The 19,587-nt window shown below is 39.8% G+C and overlaps 1 protein-coding gene and 1 long non-coding RNA gene across 3 annotated transcripts in view; one reads left to right on the forward strand and one right to left on the reverse strand.

Moving 5' to 3' along the window:
- Window positions 1–5,000: 5,000 nt before the first annotated feature.
- Window positions 5,001–14,760, reverse strand: ccm2 (CCM2 scaffold protein). The gene is made up of 10 exons (XM_046060061.1): window positions 14,363–14,760; window positions 10,714–10,890; window positions 10,477–10,560; window positions 9,777–9,960; window positions 9,331–9,467; window positions 7,512–7,647; window positions 7,316–7,370; window positions 7,054–7,189; window positions 6,800–6,938; window positions 5,001–6,265 (listed from the first exon to the last, which is right to left on the reverse strand). Exons 1-10 carry the CDS (start codon window positions 14,390–14,392, stop codon window positions 5,970–5,972), a joined length of 1,374 nt encoding a protein of 457 aa, XP_045916017.1. The 5' UTR covers window positions 14,393–14,760; the 3' UTR covers window positions 5,001–5,969.
- The window catches only part of LOC123977412, a 6,788-nt gene continuing 1,211 nt past the window's right edge, over window positions 14,011–19,587 (forward strand). Inside the window, exons 1-3 of one of the 2 annotated variants that reach the window (XR_006826661.1) lie at window positions 14,011–14,301; window positions 14,405–14,442; window positions 15,523–15,800. This is a non-coding gene — a long non-coding RNA (uncharacterized LOC123977412). Of the gene's footprint in view, window positions 14,302–14,404; window positions 14,443–15,522; window positions 15,801–19,587 lie in introns of those variants that run through there. The other variant, XR_006826662.1, reaches the window with a different exon arrangement.

Below are 19,587 nucleotides of genomic sequence, written 5' to 3' on the forward strand. Positions count from 1 at the left end.
ACAAAAAATGTAAAAACGTCAATTTGCTATTTTACTGGGGGTTATGTTTGACGTTTTTGTACAGATTAAACAGACCAGATAAAATGTTGTGTAATTAGTTGGCTTTAGAGGTGCTGGCTGTTTTCCTCTGTTTCCAGTCTTTCTGCTAAGCTAGGCTAACTGGATAAAACAGTCGTATTGATGTTCTTGTCATACTGTCAACCACAAAATGTCGAAATATTCCTTTAAGTGTTGGGAATATGACAAGAATTGGGTATCTCACACTACACGAGAACTTATGTAAACAGTTGGGAACAGCCCGGGCTCCCACAGTTTTGGGTATGCGTGAAGACATGAGCGTGGGGGTCATGAGGTTTTGCATGTGAGAGTCACTGTATCCCTGTGTGAGGTGGCGTGTCATGAATGACTTTGCTGAGAGTGAGATTTTCATGCATGAGCTCCATCTTTATGTGGGCTTATCGCTGCTGAAAGCCTCAATTCCTTTTGACTGAAAGGCTGCCAAAGGAGCTATCACATACTTTTCCTAACAACCTGCTGGTGATAAAGGTGGTTTCATTTCTTTTTGGATTATATATTAAGTATTACAATGAAATAAATGCTATGCAACATTTTTTTTTTAAAAGCATGAAACACTTTGTTCCAGAGAAATTGAAAAACAAGAAGTTCTTTGTGCTTGTTTAGATTCAAGTTCTGCCCAACAGCTGTCCCTGGAATTTGCCATTTTTTGAATTTCATGCCCAAACCATCTCATTTGCATGACAAAATTACTTGACAGGCATAAAATCAGGCACTATCTCTGCTGCTGAAGCATGAAGACTAGATACTGCAGGAAAAGCCACAGTCCTGATGCAAAATTAGGCATCATGTTGAGAGTTTAAATAAGCAGTTGGTTTAAGCTGATTTGGACAAAACATGAAAATCTTTGACAGTATGGTCTCCATTCAGTTTAGGGAAATGATGGTATGTGAGAACTTTTCTCCAGTTAGATTTTTATGTAAGAGGGATGCAGCCACTTAATTGCCTTTACCTTTCCTCTGCCAAGAGCTTTTTTCTCTCTGATGTTTTCAACTGGGAACATAGCTTGCCATCCTGTTTCAGGAATATAACAGATGTAACACCACAGTGATGCAGTTCTCACCATGACTGAGCTGCAAGTTCAAGCGTGAATAGCTGACAGAAACCTCACCAAGGTGAACCACAGTGTGAAACTGGCAAGAATCCCAGACTGCATCTCACGCCGAGCCTTTGTGTAGGAGTGTCTCGACACATCCCGTCTCAGCAAAGATTTACTGTAAGGATGAGACTCTAAAACACCGCAGCCTAAAGAAGAACACAATAAATAAAGAAGCTGCAGTTTTTTAAGTGATGGTTTGCTGACCTGAATGGTGTCATTACACAATTTCCCATTTCCTCATTTGTGACTCTTTGCAAAGCTATAACTTTAACCACTCTAACAATGATTTACTGGAAAATGTTTCACCAGCAATAATAATAATAATTTTATGGGGTGGAAATGAGAGCCGAATCACTGTTTCTGTTGGAGAAACAAGGCAAATTGTAAACTCATGAGGCTTTAAGCTTGACCACACAATTAAAGCCCTGGAGTGTCGAGGCACTGATTCTGACTATGTTGGTTGTTGGAAAATAGATTTATATGGTCAGGGGAACACTTGGACCAGCTCCTGGACACTTATTAAACCTACCCAGGTGCTAAAAATAGCTTTTTACACCATAGATTACTATGTGGGATATTAATTTGGGAGAAAACCCCATGCTTGCAGATTCCTTTTCATTTTGGATTAGGTTGTGTGCTTTGTGTAAGATATGGCTAGTGGGCAGCAGGGTATTGAATGTGAATCAAAAGTTGGTTTTTATATACAGTATCTCAAAAGTGAGTACACCCCTCACATTTTTGTGTATTTACAAAAAGTATTTGATTATGAGACATTATATGAGATATTTGATCTTTTCTTGTGATAACACTGAAGAAATGACACTTTGCTACAATGTAAAGTGTGGTGAGTGTACAGCGTATATAACAGTGTAAATTTGCTGTTCCCTCAAAATAACACATCACACAGCCATTAATGTCTAAACCGCTGGCAACAAAGGTGAATACACCCCTTAGTGAAAATGTCCAAATTGGGCCCAATTAGCCACTTTCTCTCCCTGGTGTCTTGTGAATTGTTAGTGTTACAAGGTCTCAGGTGTGAATGGAGAGCAGGTGTGTTAAATTTGGTGTTATCGCTCTCACACTCCCTCATACTGGTCACTGGAAGTTCAACATGGCACCTCATGGCAAAGAACTCTCTGAGGATTTAAAAAAAAGAATGGTTACTCTTTTTAAAGATGGCCTAGGCTATAAGATTGCCAAAACCCTGAAACTGAGTTGCAGCAAGGTGGCCAAGTTCAACAGTACAGCTTCCACTCAGAACAGGCCTCGCAGTGGTCGACCAAAGAAGCTGAGTTCACGTGCTCAGCGTCATATCCAGAGGTTGTCTTTGGGGAATAGACTCATGAGTGCTGTCAGCATTGCTGCTGAGGTTGAAGGGGTGGGGGGTCAGCCTGTCAGTACTCAGACCATACGCCACACACTGCATCAAACTGGACTGCATGGCTGTCGTCCCAAAAACTTGGATTACTGGTTAATGTCCTGTGGTCTGATGAGACCAAGATAAACTTATTGGGTTCAGACGGTGTCAAGTGTGTGTACTGGCAACCAGGTGAGGAGTACAAAGACAAGTGTTTCTTGCCTACAGTCAAGCATGGTGGTGGGAGTGTCATGGTCTGGGGCTGCATGAGTGCTGCCAGCACTAGGGAGGAAGGTCCCTAACATCCACAAGCTCTGTGATGTTGTCAGAGGGTTAAGGCAGTGCTGGAAAATAATGTTGGCCACACAAATATTGACAGTTTGGGCCCAATTTGGACATTTTCACCTATGGGTTGTACTCATTTTTGTTGCCAGATGTTTAGACATTAATGGCTGTGTGATGTGTTATTTTGAGGGGACAGCAAATTTACACTGTTATGCAAGCTGTACACTCACTACTTTACATTGTAGCAAAGTGTCATTTCTTCAGTGTTGTCATGTGAAAAGATCTAATCGAATATTTACAAAAATGTGAGGGGTGTACTCACTTTTGTGAGATACTGTATATTTGAAGCTAATATATTGTTTTTATTTGTTCAGTGAATTAAATTATTTTTAGCCACTTGGGGGCAGTTAAAACAAGCTGTAGACACAATTTTGGCATTACTTTTTAAATTCATATGGGAAGCTAGCAAACAGTTGCCTATTAGCACATCCAGCAGATATAGAGCAACATGCACTATAAGTATTAATTTGGAGTTGTGCTTGTGGGCATGTGTTGAACAATTTCAATATTCACTCTCCTTTCAGCTCTGTTTTTGGTCTCCACCAACTCCTGAAGGAAATATCCAGCTCTTTAGCAGCTAAATGTTCCAATGTGTGCAGCTGGTTGCAGCATAGCCATATAGCTCTTGACTTTGTCTGCCATTTGGTGCTGAGCTGGGAGCATACAGTGGATTTTTCATAGATTTATTTAGCTGTAAACAGCAAATAAAATTAAAAATTGTTCATGAGAGGGGTGAGTGTCCACCAAAACAGTTTACAGACTAAAATGAAAACAATGAGTTGAAAGAAGCTAAAAGGGCTGTAGAGCTGAGGAGAACTGAAGTCGGGTGATACTTTGTGCGTTAACCACTACGAGCGACTCCTTTCACATCACAAGTAGTCATGTCATCCATCGTTAACATTAAAAAACACTGGTGTTTACAAAGTATTTTGATTCATGTTTGACCAAGACTTGACAGTATCACAATAGCAGAAAGTCTAGGGAAGTTATGGCATGAAGTGAAATTTTAATAAAAATGGACAGCAAATCAGTTTTTCTTCAATAATTGTCTAATACATCTATTTGAAGTTGCCAATCTAGTGTAGTCCCACATTTAATCCACTTACCATTATGGCTAAAGCCAAGTCTTTATTCCTGACTACAATAATCTTTTCAGTGAAACAAGTAAACAGCCATCTGATTCTTCTTCATGAGGCATGCAAGGTGATAAAGTCACTATAGAGGCACTACAGGGGCTCCAGCTGTTGTTGTAAAGATTATTGGCAAACTCTTTATAAAACAGCATGGGATCTTTTAATGATTTAATTAAACCAACTATCTATCTAATAATTACATGCTTCGAACGAGGCACTGTAATTAGTCATTTTGTTCTGGCTAACACTGGATTAAGACAAGAGTATACGGGAGGCCAATTAGGATTCCGTCACATGCTGTGAGAAAGCACGGTTCAATTACACCGAGACCATCAGAAACAATCATTTACTCTCCTTCTGTATCGAAACAATGAAGCAACATTGTCACAAACGGATAAACTAACCAAGAATGGTTTGCTTGTGAGATCATAAGCTTCTTGATTATCTCAACCTTTTGTTCAAGACACAGCGCCTCAAGCCAAAGTGGCTAGCTGAACCCAGGTGTAGTGTTCCAGTCTACATGCACTCCCATACCTCTGCTCACTTCCCACAACACAAGACAACCCAGACAATGGGCGTTTGATTCCAGTTGGTTTTGTACTTTTAAACTTACAGAGAAAAATAAAAGTAGATCTGTGAAGGAAATAGTTTAAAAAGTGAGCAGTGAGTGGCTTTACCCTATGGAATGTGCTCAACTCGAACTCTCCTGCCAATTTCTGGTCCCCTGACACTCACAAAACTAATCCCGTAACTTTGAAGGCAGCAGCTTAGGTGCATCCAAGCAGATGATCAGTCAGAGAGGATCATAATCAGATTACGAAACCTTCACCTCTTTTGTCAGTTTTGGTGTATGAAAGTCAAATTAAATGAGGAGGTTAGACTCACATCACACTGTTGATAATGCAGCAGACAGCTGTAAAGGCTAATAACCATGTTTTATCAAGAGACATCACGATGCTTGTAATTTTACAACACAAACATACAATCGGTGTAAAGTAGCTGTTATTTAATAACCATGATTTGCTCAACAACTGTAGTTACAGTTCATAATTATCCGCCTGTGAGTGACAGACAGTTGGTAGCAGTACTGCAGTGTAAAGGCACAATGACAGATAAATGTAATGTCACCAGACATAACAAGATGGCCTGCAGGAGAAGAACGAAAAATCATAAATTTACATCAGCCATAAGCTAAATGGCTTTGTCAAATACAGTCCCCACTCAATCGCTTAAACTGAGTGAGAATTTTTGTTTTTACAGCATTTTCATGGTCAGTTTGAATAAGGCAAAATGATATAAATGAGTAAACACTGATAACAAATGATAGTGTAAAACAAAGTGGTACACAAATCTTATTGAAAAACAAAATTATACATAGGAAAATGTTCCACTCTCACAGCAACAAACAAACGTGAAATAAATGAAGTTCTCTCTCTGGTGGATGAAGCTGATTGACCTAATAGTTATACAAAAGCAGAAACCAGTACAGCCTCAGTCTTAACTTTGTAAAACATGTTACACAGGCCTCTGATGGATTCTCCAAAGTCGTTGAGGGTATTCAAAACAGACTTGAAATATTCACAGACTCTGGAGATTTTCGCTACATTGCTGACAGCAGTGGCAGATACTGCCAATATACAAGTATAAAAACCAAAGAAACTTAAAATATTATCAGAGGCTATGAATCCTTCTGAAAAACAGCCAACTGACTGCACGTCATCTACAGGGTCTGCATAAGTGCATTTGTTGACTTCATGTTTTTGTGGTAATAGGTTGAGGTTTTCCTTGAGTGTGTAGGGACTACGGAACGTCCTCTTGACAATTAGAGGAAAATAAAATAACCAAATCTTAGGTCAGTGCTAAGGACCACCTTCATCTGATCCGTTCAGCTCATGCCTACTGTTCATTTGATGGATTTAAGGCTTCAACTCTGTGTCTTCGGCTCCCTTTGTTCACCACGTCAGGGCGTCACTCCCTCCTGGTCCATACTGCAGCCGAGAGCCTCAATGTCATTACTGATATCAGTGATCATGCGGTCCCATTCGTCTCCCTCAGAGGCCTCCTGGCCCTCGTCTGACGCAGCGCTTCCTTCGGCCGCTCCGTTGCCGTTGGTGGTGGAATCGGAGGCGGAGCTGGCGGTGCGCCGGTAACGACCAAAGCTGTCTGTAATGATGCCTCGGCCGTCCTTCACACCAATGGTCTCGAGGAAATTCTCAAAGTGTTGGCTGTCCTTCTCTGGTATGAAGGGACGCAGGCCTGCAGACACATTATAATGCATATAGTCACAGACTGTGTGATACAACATCTGTCTTTTTAGCACATACTGTATGACAAATATGTCTGTACTAAGTCAAATCGAATCATGCCTTTGGAAAATCACCCCTACATGCATACATGAATATAATTTGTTAAACACATTTTTAAGTTGGAATTTTACTAGTATGCTTGTGGTGTTCTTCTGCTAAAATTTTTCATTAGATCAGTTTTCACACAAAACAAAACTAATCCCAAACAGCCCGACCTTAATCTTAAAAAGCTCACAAAACATGAATCAAAGAGTCTTCTGACTGATTGTAAAGTCCAGTGACTTTGACAATTCCGGCTTTCAGAAACACATTTTGGTTACATACAAACAAATGTTCTAGTTGTAACTGTACAACAACAGCCTACTGCTTTTCTAATCAAATGTTGAGCTTGAACTTCTCCAGACCTTGTTGAGATTACTGACATGGAGGTCTAGCTACACAAGATTGCTGTATCTTAACTAATGGGGAATTAGAGTGGTCTTACCAAGTAGAAGGAACTTCCTGCTGTCCCCATACAGTTGTCGCAGGTTAATACAGAACTCATGAATGGAGGCACCGTTTCGGTATTCGTGGAGCAGGGTAGCAAACTGCTGGATCTCCTGTGATGAAAGCTTTGTCCGCAACTAGAAGGAGAAGAAAATGTTGAAAAATCAAAATGAGAATTAATACAGCTTGGAAAAAAGGTCTGCTTCTCAAAATCAGAAAGGGACAAAGAAAGAGAGGGTGAAATCGCCATACTGTGGTCATGTAGTCCTGCAGCAGCTCTGCAGCAGTGGTGCTGAGCTCTCCTTCACTCGCAGTCTTTGTCTGAGGGGATGCTGGGGTGGAAGCTGATGGAGAGTTTTCTTCTGCCTCCATCGAGCCCTGAAAAGGACTGAGAGTAGAATACACCCCTTGTAAGTGAGAGTAAAGAGTAAACCACTTTGAGACGTGTCAAAAGTCTTTCTTTATCACTTTTCCCAAACCTATCATCAAAGTAACTCTTCAACCATGTACTTACAATGTGCTGGCTTCCGAGTCAAAGACCTCCTTAACGTCCACTTTTGAAGAGTCATCTGCAAAATAATAGCAAAAAAAAGTACATATTTAAAGATTCATATCGGACTTAAGGTCTTAAAATCCAGCTGCTTGAGAAGAAGGTAAAACTCCAAAGACATCCAGAAAAAGTGTCTCATTCACTTTATTTTTGTCCTCACCACTGTATAGGGAAAGGTGTCTGGTAGGTGTAGTTGCGCCATCAAAAATGGCTCTGTCCAAGAAGTCAATGGTTGATTCTGTGTAAACGATCTGAAAGACCTGGCTGAGCAAAAGGCACAGCTCCTCTGCTGCTGCCTGAAAGAGGAAAAAAGTTAGCTATTAATAGTTTACTCTTCTGCAGAAACTAATTCATGACTCTCTGTAATATCATAGACTAGAAAGACGCTATACAAATACGGCGCATTTACATTTATTTTTACATTATCTTGACATCTTGCAATGTCATTTGAAATCACCCCTGTGTGAGACTGACAAGTGCATCATGATTATCTGAATTCTGTTAACTTCACTGGAATTTACCAGTTGTGGTCTTTAAACCAGTAGGAACACATTAAACAGACTTCAGGCTGTGGTTAGCCCCAAGTTTGTTTCATTACTCTATATTTCAAAAATATAACTGCTGGTAACTAGAAGTCAGTGTCTGCCTCATTGTACCAACAAAACAGTTTTCTTTGATGTTCATTTCTGTGGTTGATTCAGGTTACATTCCAACACTTACAGCTGCAGTACGCAACAATTAAACATAAACAATGCAAAACCTTCCGTGTCGCCTTCTGCTGCTCGTATCACCCCGCTATGCCCCTCCCACCAAACCCACAAGTTTGTACGGAAGCAAAAGGAGCTAGTTGCCCTGCGAAAACCTCATCCCTTGTAGTACTTGCTCTCCATGGCAAGAGCCTCGCCAAGACCTCGCTCCCTCTCGCTGCTCAAAGACATCTCTGCAGCGCTTTGCAGCCCCAGGGCAGTGCGCCATCTTGGTTTTTTGGATGAGAGGGTGGAGCTGGACAGCTGCTACACATGACAGTTTGCTGTGGTAGTGAATCAATCGCAAGGTAGCCACACCTTCAGGCATACCCTGCTTTATCGTCTATTTTACTCTAAATGGGACCATAATTTACTAAATGAACATCATGCTGTATTAAAGAAGATAGGAAACTCGAGATTGAGACCATAAACTCATTAGTTAAGTGTGAACTGAGGTAGTAATTCAAGTGAGAAGTAGGGCCATTTTCTCAGACTTCTACAATCTGGCGTCTTTTTGCAACCAGTGGAGTCGCCCCCTGCTGGCCATTAGAAATAATGCAGGTTTAAGGCAAATCAACATTGGATTCACTTTTCAGACCTGTACATTACGCTTGGTTGGCACACGTTTTTTGTACTATACTCTGTTGTTGGCAAAGAAAGTATGGGCAAGTTTTTTCATTGCTGACTGTACTTTCTCAGCCATTGTGTTTGCAAGGCTCCTCCTGAAGCCGTGCACTGAAAATAATATGCTTGACTGAGTAGGAGCATGCACTAGGAAGGGGAGCTGCACATGAGCAGTGACTGACAATGCGTTAAAGACTGCTCCTAGTTGTGTTTGTTCAGACATGGTGGATTCTTATAAATACTATTAGGAGCACTAGAAAGAGCTAGAGGAACCTGTTTTTATTGAGTGGAATAGTGTGACATCACTGGTTGTTCTGCGTATTGTGATATCCAACTGTGTGCTCGTGCAAGAGATAAAACTAGAGTGGGACCCACTGTTAGAAAAACAGGTCCATCTCGCTAATACAGGTCTAAAACTCCACAGGGAACCATACAGCACTGCAGGAAACTGTACAGTAGTCTCAGAAAATTCATTTGGTGAACACTTTGGTTCAAAAGGCATTGTTCTCACCTGAGGGACCTTACTGAAATAAATAAATAAACTGCAGATTTGTATTTGGCTGCTCTAAACATGCATGTGGTAAACACAGCCGCAGAATAATCCTGTACCTTATTATCAACGGCCAGCACGAGCAGACAGCAGACTTCCACAAGCACAGCTCCACTCTCCGATAAGGAGCTCAGGGTCTGAGACTTGTTGAGATCAGGACACGAGCTAGGACAAGGAGAACCTCCTGACTCCTGAGCTGAAAAACAGCGAAAAACACACAATTCAAACAACTGAATCGTTGTCAACTTAGCATTTTGGACATTTTGAAATATTTGAATCCAAACCATTCATTATTATTTGCCACATAATTTTACATTACTGTTAGTTCCTGTCCTGAAAGATGTCAGTTAAGCACTTGCTCTAAACTGGATGTAACAGTTAACTTTAAAATTAATCACTTGTCCTTGTGTACTGTCATAAGGACATAACCAAACAAAGAACCAGAGGGAGCTAACAGCAACTTAACACTTGCAGAAACCTTTAAATGTTAAGTTTGGTTTTTCACCTGTTTTGAGCACCACAAGGTGCAAAGAGTCATCTCTGATGTAGGAGACAGCAGCAATATCATGGATGGGCACCCTCAGGATGATGTCTTCTCCATCGCGCCATACAAGCTTTATGTTGTACGCTGACAAGCTCACCACAGCATCCTGCTCCGATGTCAGCTGGCCTGCCAACTGATGGGACTTCTGAAAATCACAGAGGTGTAAAGAGTGGGTAATAATTCCTGTTATGACAGCAATGATAAATACCAACGTGTGACTAGTAAATATTTATAGTGTTATGTTAATGTATAGAATAAAGCAGTCGAATGACATCGCTGTACTCCACTCTCCTTTAAATACCAGTCATGATCTGAAAGTTACCGCATAACCCGATGTATTTTTCTGTTACAATAATTAATAACATTTCCATTTAACAACATGTTACTGGTTAAAATAACCATGTAGGCTATATTAGATTTTAATGGGCATGGAATAATGAAATGTTACATGGCTTTTCTTTGTTTTGATATGGCATTAACTATCAGACATCATCTGTCCTGCTCTCTAAATATTGGCATCACCCATTGAAAAATGTCATCTGTATACTTATGTTGGCATGAACAGAACTTAACTATTAAAGGAATTTTATTAAATCTATAAAATAGTTTTCAAAAAAGCAAGAGAAAAGAGAGTGAGCAGCCAACTCACTCAGATATTTACCCTTGCAGTGTCAATGAGCTGCAGCACTTCTGTGCGACTTGATGGGTTCAAGTATCCTGGAACTGATGTCAGCTGCCCCAAGTACTGGACAGGACACAACATAAACACACTTTTTACTACAAAAATTAAGAACAACAGCTTAGCATCATATAAATCATCATTTGCTCCTAAGTGAAAGGTACTACAATATTATTTATCTATGATCAGGGACTTTACATCTCTGCTAGCCACACTCACTTTGACCTCCTTCTCAATGTAGTCATTGAGCAGGATGTCAGGGTCGATGCGGTGGTCAGGCTGAGAGAGCGAGAAGGTGTGGAGGGCCCTGCGCTCAGCGGCTTTCTCCTGGGCCTTCTTGTCTCTCCCCTTCTCTCCTTTCAGGAAGACTCGCTTGAATGGAGACACGATACCAGGCTAGTGAATGAAAATAAAGAGAACGGGGTTGAGAGAAATTAGAAGATTGTCAAGCAGCCTTCCCAAAATTTGTGTGGATATTATGTAGCATTTCAGACTTTCTAAATTATAAACCATTGACATTATCTGTTTCTATGCAACAGTATATTATTATTAATTACTGGACAATTCATATTCACAACATCCACATGGTGTAGTTGCAATGGGCTGGCAACACAGTAAAGCAACTGCAAATGCAGCTACAAATTTAATGTCCCATCCCCCAAATAAACAAGCAGTAACTATGTCAAACTTCTTCTGAATGTGGTACTTATATGCCTTGTAATTTCTGCTGACCCTACTTCCCCTGACTGTGCTGGTAGCTGCAGAGTAAGATACAGTAGACGGACTCTTTGCGAGTGCAAATGCACAGCCCTCCGTGTTACCGAATATGTGGTGCTCAAATGTCAACAATATCATGTGCAAAAGGAAAACTCAGCATTTTGCAATATGTAGAGGAGTTTGCAGTCAAAGTCTGTTTTAAACGAATGATGGCGAATCACATTTAAATCTCGAACATTAACCTCAAAACAGCGATGAGAAGCTGCCACCGATGTGTCACAAGAGAAAAAATATTTCCTTCCTTTTCTCAAAAATGTTTCTGTAATCACTTCAGAACCTCTAAAATAAAATATGAAATTATATAATTCTTTAGCCTCTGTATCAACTGGCAAAATGTCAACACTGAGAAAGCCTTAGAAAGCCTACCTCGTTCTCCATGAGCCCATACGCTAGAAGAGTCACCTATTCAACGGCCTGGCCACAGATGCTGTTACGCTCGCCTCACACCGTCTAAACACTGTCACCTGTTGCCTCCACTCACACACAGTGGCAGCTGCCAACCGGCGACAGACATACAAGATCAAACACGGCCTGGGTGTGTGTGTATGTGTGGGGTGTAACCCCCTCACAGAGGAAGGGAAGTGTCTCTCTGTCTATACACTCAAGCACAAGAACAGGAAGGGGACAAGCCACAACTTCCTGTGATGACACACGAAGTCGTGCTTTGAATATTGAAAAACACTTTTAAAAAGTGCTTCACAGATGTTGAAGACAGAGAAAAGGGAGTGTGTGGCGATAATGACTTTTACTCCACATGATATTTTATTGCGATGCGATGATTGCTGCCTTCCCATCACTGCTACACCACTAAATACAAGACAGTGTATATTCTGTTACACTGCAGAATCAATAAGGCAAAATATGTAGCGCCATAGGATTTATTTCCTTTATTCACACAACTTGTGAAAAGGTCAATGTAACAACTTGCTATTGCTGGCAATACCTACAATAGGTAAGCTATGCTGTGGTATCAGTGCATTATTTAACAGTACGTCAGTGCATTAACATTTTATGGCTTTTCCTTAGGAAATGTGAGACAAGAGCTACTGTAATTGACCCCAGTAGATGGCCTTAAGATGAACAAGTGCCTCTTTTGGTGAAAGTCAGTTCAGAGGATGAAACACAAGTGAAGATACTGTATGACGTCTTTGGCCTGGGAGAAAACAAGTACAGGTGGACTTTCAAACTTTGTGTAAGTGTAAGAGGAGTCTTGGTTTATTAGTGTTTGTAAAACATCATCACTCCCGCTGGGCTGAAAGCAAGCTAAGACAATGCCGTGTGTGGGAGTCAAAAGAGGGTTCACTCTGCTATATTGCTGTAAAGCTGGAAAATTCATTAACTTCTCCAGATACCTGACAGTTTCCAGACCTTCCTGTCTGCAAAATACCTACATTTCATGAAGTTCCAGAGATTCCACCCGACAAATAGGAAGCTTTTATAAATGAGAAAACAGTTGGCAAAGTGAAAGTAGCTCTCTCTCTTGTTTTCATATTAAAGGGTTTGAGCTTTCACTTGAACCTGTGTAATAACACAAAACTTTGTAAAGTGATAAAAATGCTGTTCTCTATCTCCACCAAGTGGAACAAACAAGAACTGTATGTATTGGTGACACTGATCTCTCAAAGTAAAGATAACTCTGATCAGTATGAAAGATGTCAAAAAAATTGGTCATAACTAGTTTCAAAAAGCTGTTCACTGAAAACATTAATTTGTACTGAGATAAAACGGAAGAAATTAACAATTGTTTACACCTAAGGATATCTGACTTTCCAAAAAGCTAAAATGCTGCTAGGCAAGTGTTTAAATATGTTTACTGCAGATCTACATAGAAATTACCTAGGCAACCTATCATTTGTGTTAAGGTACTTTGAGTGGAAGTTTGAGTTTTGCCTTATCAAACTAAGCGCAGACTTTGGGTTAGATAATATTGCTGAGAAAAACATTTCCTTGCCCAAATAAACCTTCTTAACACTAGGATATCACTTCATTTCCGTTCAAAATTCCCTTCACATCATGAGTAGGCGGATTTAGATGAGAGGTAAAATTAGTGTTTTTGTCATGGAAAAATGAAGGAATGACCAGCACAATTATAACAAAGACGTGAACCTCAAGACACCTCACTTCTCATTATGCTGCTCAGGCTGTGGAAACTTGTGGACGTCATGTCAAGCCAAGATTTGGTGGGTCCTGCCCTTCAGTTTCCTCCTGTGCCAATCAGAATAACAGAGGGAAAATACCTCTTCTGTCTGTGGTAAGACACAGTAGGAAGAAAAGATCAAAGGAATGTCAGCTATGTGTCTGAACACAAAGACCCCTCTCCATATCAAACGGGATCATTAGGTAGTATGTGTATGTACTGCATGTGTGGCAGAGGGCAAGATGGTTGTCACAACCATGTGTGAGTGCTGATTCCCTTTAGCATGACTGACACTGATGACTGCTGCCTTTGACAGCTGATGTTGAGCACACATATCTTCCATGACCCACGCCTACACGTAACAACGAGGGTTATTACTCTGGGAAACTAGGTTTTGCGTTCATAGCCTTTTTGTGAATACTGACACTGCGGTATATCCAGCATCACCTTCACGTTAATTAATACAGCAATGGCCGATAATTTCCTATTAAGAACATTTATCACAACGAACACATACTAACTTGATATGTGAACACATTTTAATGGACTAACGTTAAGTGAACAAGATTTGTTGAAGGCGACATTGATATTAATAACGTTAGATTATAAATAAAAGCATCCTCACGCTCACGGTAACGTTTTAACTTAACTTGTAACGTTGACACTTCACTCGCTCTTTTAGGCTCAATCTGTTGCGCATTAATTTAACTATGTTATGTTTATTTAATGTCCGGTTTTCCCCCATTTAACACAACGGCGATCGATAGAAAATACACTAAACATGTCGGTGCGTTATCGTGAGAGCTTTGCCTCTGTCCGCTGATATTTACTTGATAGTTGGCTAAACTTAGCCAGCTAACGTTAACGTTAAGCTCAACTGGTCTGACTAGCTAGTAAGTTAGCATGATAGCTAATCAACTTGCAGTACAAAGTATGCGTAATTGCCCACCTTACCTTTTTCACTTTTTTCACATCATCCTCCATTTCTATGTGAAGGTCCTCTTCTTCATATCCAGGTCGGCGTGGAGATCCAGGTGAGACGAGACATAACTACCGAAGCTTTTAACCAGCACTCATCTGACAGTAGTTAGCTTGCTAGCCTAGCTTAGCCTAGCATTAGTAAAGTGATGCCGAATTTGAGCCGATAGCAAAAGCCATCCTGACTTTTGCCGTATTCCACAACCATTAGAAAAAAATGCCGGCGTGCCTCCAGTCTGAAAATGGTATGCTTCAGTGCTGCTAAAACAACTGAAGAGATAGTCTGTGATGAAGACAAACTCGGATAAAACAGGCAAAACTTTTCAATCGTGCCGCCATTTTGGGCGTTGAACTGTGGTCCAGCGTCATGCTTGGCTTTGCACAAACCAAAACAGCTGCTACTGTCAGTACTGTGTGTTACACTGATTATACGGCAGAGTGATAGAGTGACTGTAGTGTTTCGGACAGCGTTTATGTTGTTGGCTAGAATAAAAAGATATCAAATTATTCAGTTACAACTCACTTCAGATAAAGGAATTATAGCTATGGCATGTAGACACGGAGTAAATTTTGCATAGGTGACTATACTGTAACATATTGGTCTCATAGTGGGGAAATTCCCTACCTTAACAGAATGCTATTTATAATGCTTTATTTATTGTTTGCTTGCTACAGCCCCTCCTGATTATAACAGCTTCTTGACCATTTGTAATTTTTAAGAGGTTGAAATTTTGACACTTGTCTCTCAATTCTCTTTAGGAAAGCCCCATATGTCACTTTTTGTCACATCACAAACAATAGGCATTTTCCACATCTGATATTTCCTTTTAATATGAGATAAAAGCACAGGTGGCTCTGTCCCTCCCAGTAAGCCATAGGCTACCTCTTGACCTGACACACCTAAATGTTATGCAGTTCAATATTACACTTGTATTAGCTTTCTTTCTTTGTGCTTTTCTGCTAAGATAAGTCTTTCTTGCCCTGAAAATAGTTTTTATTTGTCTAAAAACACTAGCTGTTAATAACTAACGAGGCTCTTAAAATGCAGGTGTATCACTTGTGACATTTTTGTGTGTCTGTCAAAAGAATTTCTTGACACACCAGCTGTTACTTTTTACTATCCCTGTTTTACTAAGACAAAAATGTAGACAGCCAATCAAGACAGCAAGAGAGAGAGAGAGAGGCAGACAAGTGGAGGAAAAAAGAAACAGCAAGAGGATATTAAACTGGAACAGAGACCAGTCACTCACAAGGTTGGCTGCATGCATGCCAACAAAAGGCTAAGCTCTACACACCTCCAGAAACTGTCAAGGGTATTTACTTTTTAATCATGTCATATTCATCTGTCTTTGTTTTCCTGAACCTCTGGATAAAGCAGGTGAAGGGTAGACTACTTCATCTGCTATTGGTTATATTTGGGATGGTCAAGAAATGTCACTATGTAAAGAATTAAATGCTAAATTATATGTATTGGGTCTGAATTTGTTTTGTTAAAGGTTGGTGATTGTCCTGTAATTCAATTGCAAATAGCAAAACGTGTGTGCATCAATGCAGGTAAGGATGAACTATGGCTACAGTATAGGATCTGCAAAAGTATTACATTTAGTAACCTTGTGTTTAGGTCTGTTACGCCTGATTTGGCTTTTAGTTTATGTAACCTCTCAACATACTGTATATTTCTAAATGAATCATATTACATTTGTAAACTTTGTCCATCAAAGGTTGACCCCAGACGTATCCTCCACTATATCAACTGCCTCTGCAAGTTAAAAATATATATGAGATATGCCCATGTCTCAATATCTATTTAACTATTGTTCCAATGTGCAAAAGAAATTCTTTTGTAATTAGTGCTGGTGATTAGTTAAAGGATTTGATCTAGTGCACCCATGTTAAACACCCCTACACAGCCATAGTCAAACCATGTATGTGTTTTCACTTTTGGTCTACAGTTGCTTGTCATCTCTCTCCCTTTCTTGTAGTTTAGTTGCTGTTTGGGTCGGACAACTTAGACCTTTACCAATCTTATTAGTACATCCGTTTTGTGACATCATGTACATTAAGTCCACACAATGTCAACCTGCAGAGGTCTGATCAAAGTAAATCAAAACGCCTGTAGGCCTTTAACTAGCTACATTTAAAGATGTACTAATCACAAGCTAAAATGTTTACTGTAAAGCTTTATAGTACGATACATTCACTAAACTTTACCTCAAAGTGTGTAGGCTCACATCTTACACCTTTGCAGGCCACATATTGCAGTGGCTTTCATTTGTTGAAATGTGAAATGTGCATGTGAATACAGTACTAATATATTGCACTTTCAAATACTATATTTATTTTTCTCTTCTGGGATGAACAGTCTGATATATGAATCTACAGTAAGGCTTAACATTACATTTTCAGCATAATATTTCTCTTTTCATCTAAAAACCAAAACATACAAAAAGAACTTTAGCACCATATGTTATTAATAATATTTATATTGTTCCCAAAAATAGGACATCAGTTTTGCTTTTTTAAAGAACGGGGATTCCATTAAACAATTTACTTACATTTTATACTTAACAACAACAAAGAAATCATTCTTTATATGTTCTCAGTCACAACATTGGTTGTATGAGTACACTTTCATAAAGATGCTACATACTGTAGCAAATTTGCTTGCTCACATTGTGCCAACTTTTGGAATACCCCGGATAAATCATATAGTCTAGGGAGTATCCTGATAGATTTGTGAAATACACCAACAAGCTAACACAATCTAGAAATTGAATTGAATATAAACAAAGCAATATTTCCCAACACCTTTGATAACAATTTCAAAAATCAGCAGCAATTAATATGACAACCATAGTCGCTTCATTGGAATATCAAATCCATTTTTAAACAAAATATTACAGCCAATTCTACAATAACAACAAAAATAGATACACAGATTAAGGACATATAGATGACAGGAATTTACAACACAGCAATCACGATCTATATATTTTTTTAACCCCAATTCCAGTAGCAGAAGTACATTTGTGCACCTGTGCATTTGCTAAAAAGATGCATTTTGTCATCTACCAGTTTGATTCTCTCAGAGAAAAGAAAGAAAAAAAATCCTAGTGCAGTTTGAATCATAGTAAAACAAAAACATACTGTATGCTGAAACCAGTATAATAAACATTGTATGAACAGTAGAGTAACTGTTGTTTTTTGTGCAGATCGGAAAATTAAAATGGCACCATTGAGAGTTGAGTCCTGCTGTAAACGGTGTGGATTTGAGGTGCTAGCTCTCGAGCATTTTGAGACTGCAAGTTTATGGGGCGCAGGCCCTCTCAGTCAACCGGAAGGCTATGCTTTCAGAAAGCCAAAAAGTAGACTCTGGAGTCTACAATGGTAGCACCTTTTCAAATGTATTTATTCAGCACCAGGTTATTAACAAAAATCAAAGAAGAAGAAAAAGTAAAAGAAGAAAATGCACCGTTTTATCATCTGAACATACTGCTCCAGTGGTCAAACAGATGGTCATGACACAAAGGTACAGACTAAACCAAGTTAAACACTACAATGGCCTGCTGCTACACATTAATGCAGAAATCAGAGGGTTTGTTGTGCAGTCGAGAGCACTTACATGCTAAATGTTGCGGGTCACCTCACAATGACTTTTAAAGGCATGCTGGGAGGTGGTGGGAAACCAGGAAATGAGGATATTCAAAAGTGATTCAGTGATTGGGCCTGTTTCATCATTCCGTTGTAAGAAAATGCAACATAAGTGTTTTTTTATTTTGCGCATTTTGTCAACACTGACATCTTCCATGTTTTATTCCAACTGCAGGCATTATTGTTTTGGCTAGAGGATGTATTGTTCACACGAGACAAACGACACAGAAAAGTTTACGTCTTGGCACTACAAATCATTCATCATTGCAAGACAGAAGAAGATGTAAAGGCATAGACAAAAGTACAAAACAATCATTGGCCACATCGTTCGGTATCGTGGCTGGCATCTGTTAAGACTACCCATCAAACAGTCCAAAACTAACACTTCTGAGCTCAGTCCAAACAGCTAATTGAAGCTTGTTGAATCAACTGGGGCTGATGTGATTCAGCTTACTCGAACGTTATAAAGATGAAGAAACCTACGTTCAAGTATGGAAGATGTTCAGTATTGCCTTACTTTTTCTCCTATGTCTTTGACAGAACCAATAACTGGGTTTAACACAGTACCCACATCTTAGTTCTGTCACACTGTGAAGTTTAGTTGTAACACTGTAGATGACAACTTGGATGAAACTGTAAGACTAAGTAGAACTGCCGACTGAGGTGTGAGCTGACAGAATAGTGAAATTAGCTTGATCTGGCTTTGGGGAGACAGGGAGAATATTGTTTGGTGTTGTCATCATCTTGGTGAGTGTGCTGGCACATGAAACAAGTAAAGAAAGACATTGGCATTGTTGTTTGCGGACCTGGCTGCCATGGCTGGATTAAAGCACCCAAAGTAACAAGGCACAACAAGGACTGAGAAGAGCAAGCTTGCTGTTCATACGCTCTTGCTGTGTGTTGTGGCTGTCGAGGGATGTGGCATTGGGCAGGTAACCTGACAGAAACAATTCTCTGTATGGGGATTTCTTTGTGACCTTGTTTATGGTATGAAGCGTGGCAGCCTGAATACTACACTGTAACTCTTGAAACCTGTGTATAATTTAAAGAAAAATATATAAAAACTAAAACCCATCAACTAACCAGCCTCTAGCTAATCATTTTCACTAGATACAGAAAGTGGAAAAATGGTGATTGTTCTGTAGAAATACTTAAAATATACTGCATGTTTCATAAAAAAATCCAGATTTGTACATATAGACTCTTTGTAGACGTTAAAACCAATTAGTTTAATTAACTTTCATTTCTGCTATCCTAATGACACAGTTAAGCAAGCATAAATACTCTGCCTTTTACGACATGAAGTACCACTAGAGGAAATGCAGCCCAGTTTTACATAATCTTGTCTATAATGGTATATAATACTGTCGTCTCCCACACACACACAAAAATGATTGAATCACAGTGTATTTGCACCTGATTTGGACACACGTGTCCACGTCTGGAAAAGGTCAGCTGTGTTTAGAAAGGATGCACCGTACGCCAGGCAGCCAACTACCACAAAAAATGCCCCCCCCCCCCCCCCCCCCCCCCCCCCCCCCCCACCCACA

Source organism: Micropterus dolomieu, linkage group LG10, assembly GCF_021292245.1.
Source record: "Micropterus dolomieu isolate WLL.071019.BEF.003 ecotype Adirondacks linkage group LG10, ASM2129224v1, whole genome shotgun sequence".
Lineage (NCBI taxonomy): Eukaryota > Metazoa > Chordata > Actinopteri > Centrarchiformes > Centrarchidae > Micropterus > Micropterus dolomieu.

Bases quoted from the DNA above. Each gene is read 5' to 3' on its own strand.
- ccm2 (XM_046060061.1), bottom strand. From the start codon at position 14,392: ATGGAGGATGATGTGAAAAAAGTGAAAAAG. The intron at 10,561-10,713 runs GTGAGTGTGGCT...TGTCCTGTCCAG, and splicing joins ACATTGAGAAGGAGGTCAAA to TACTTGGGGCAGCTGACATC. The intron at 6,266-6,799 runs GTAAGACCACTC...ATGTGTCTGCAG, and splicing joins CAGGAAGTTCCTTCTACTTG to GCCTGCGTCCCTTCATACCA.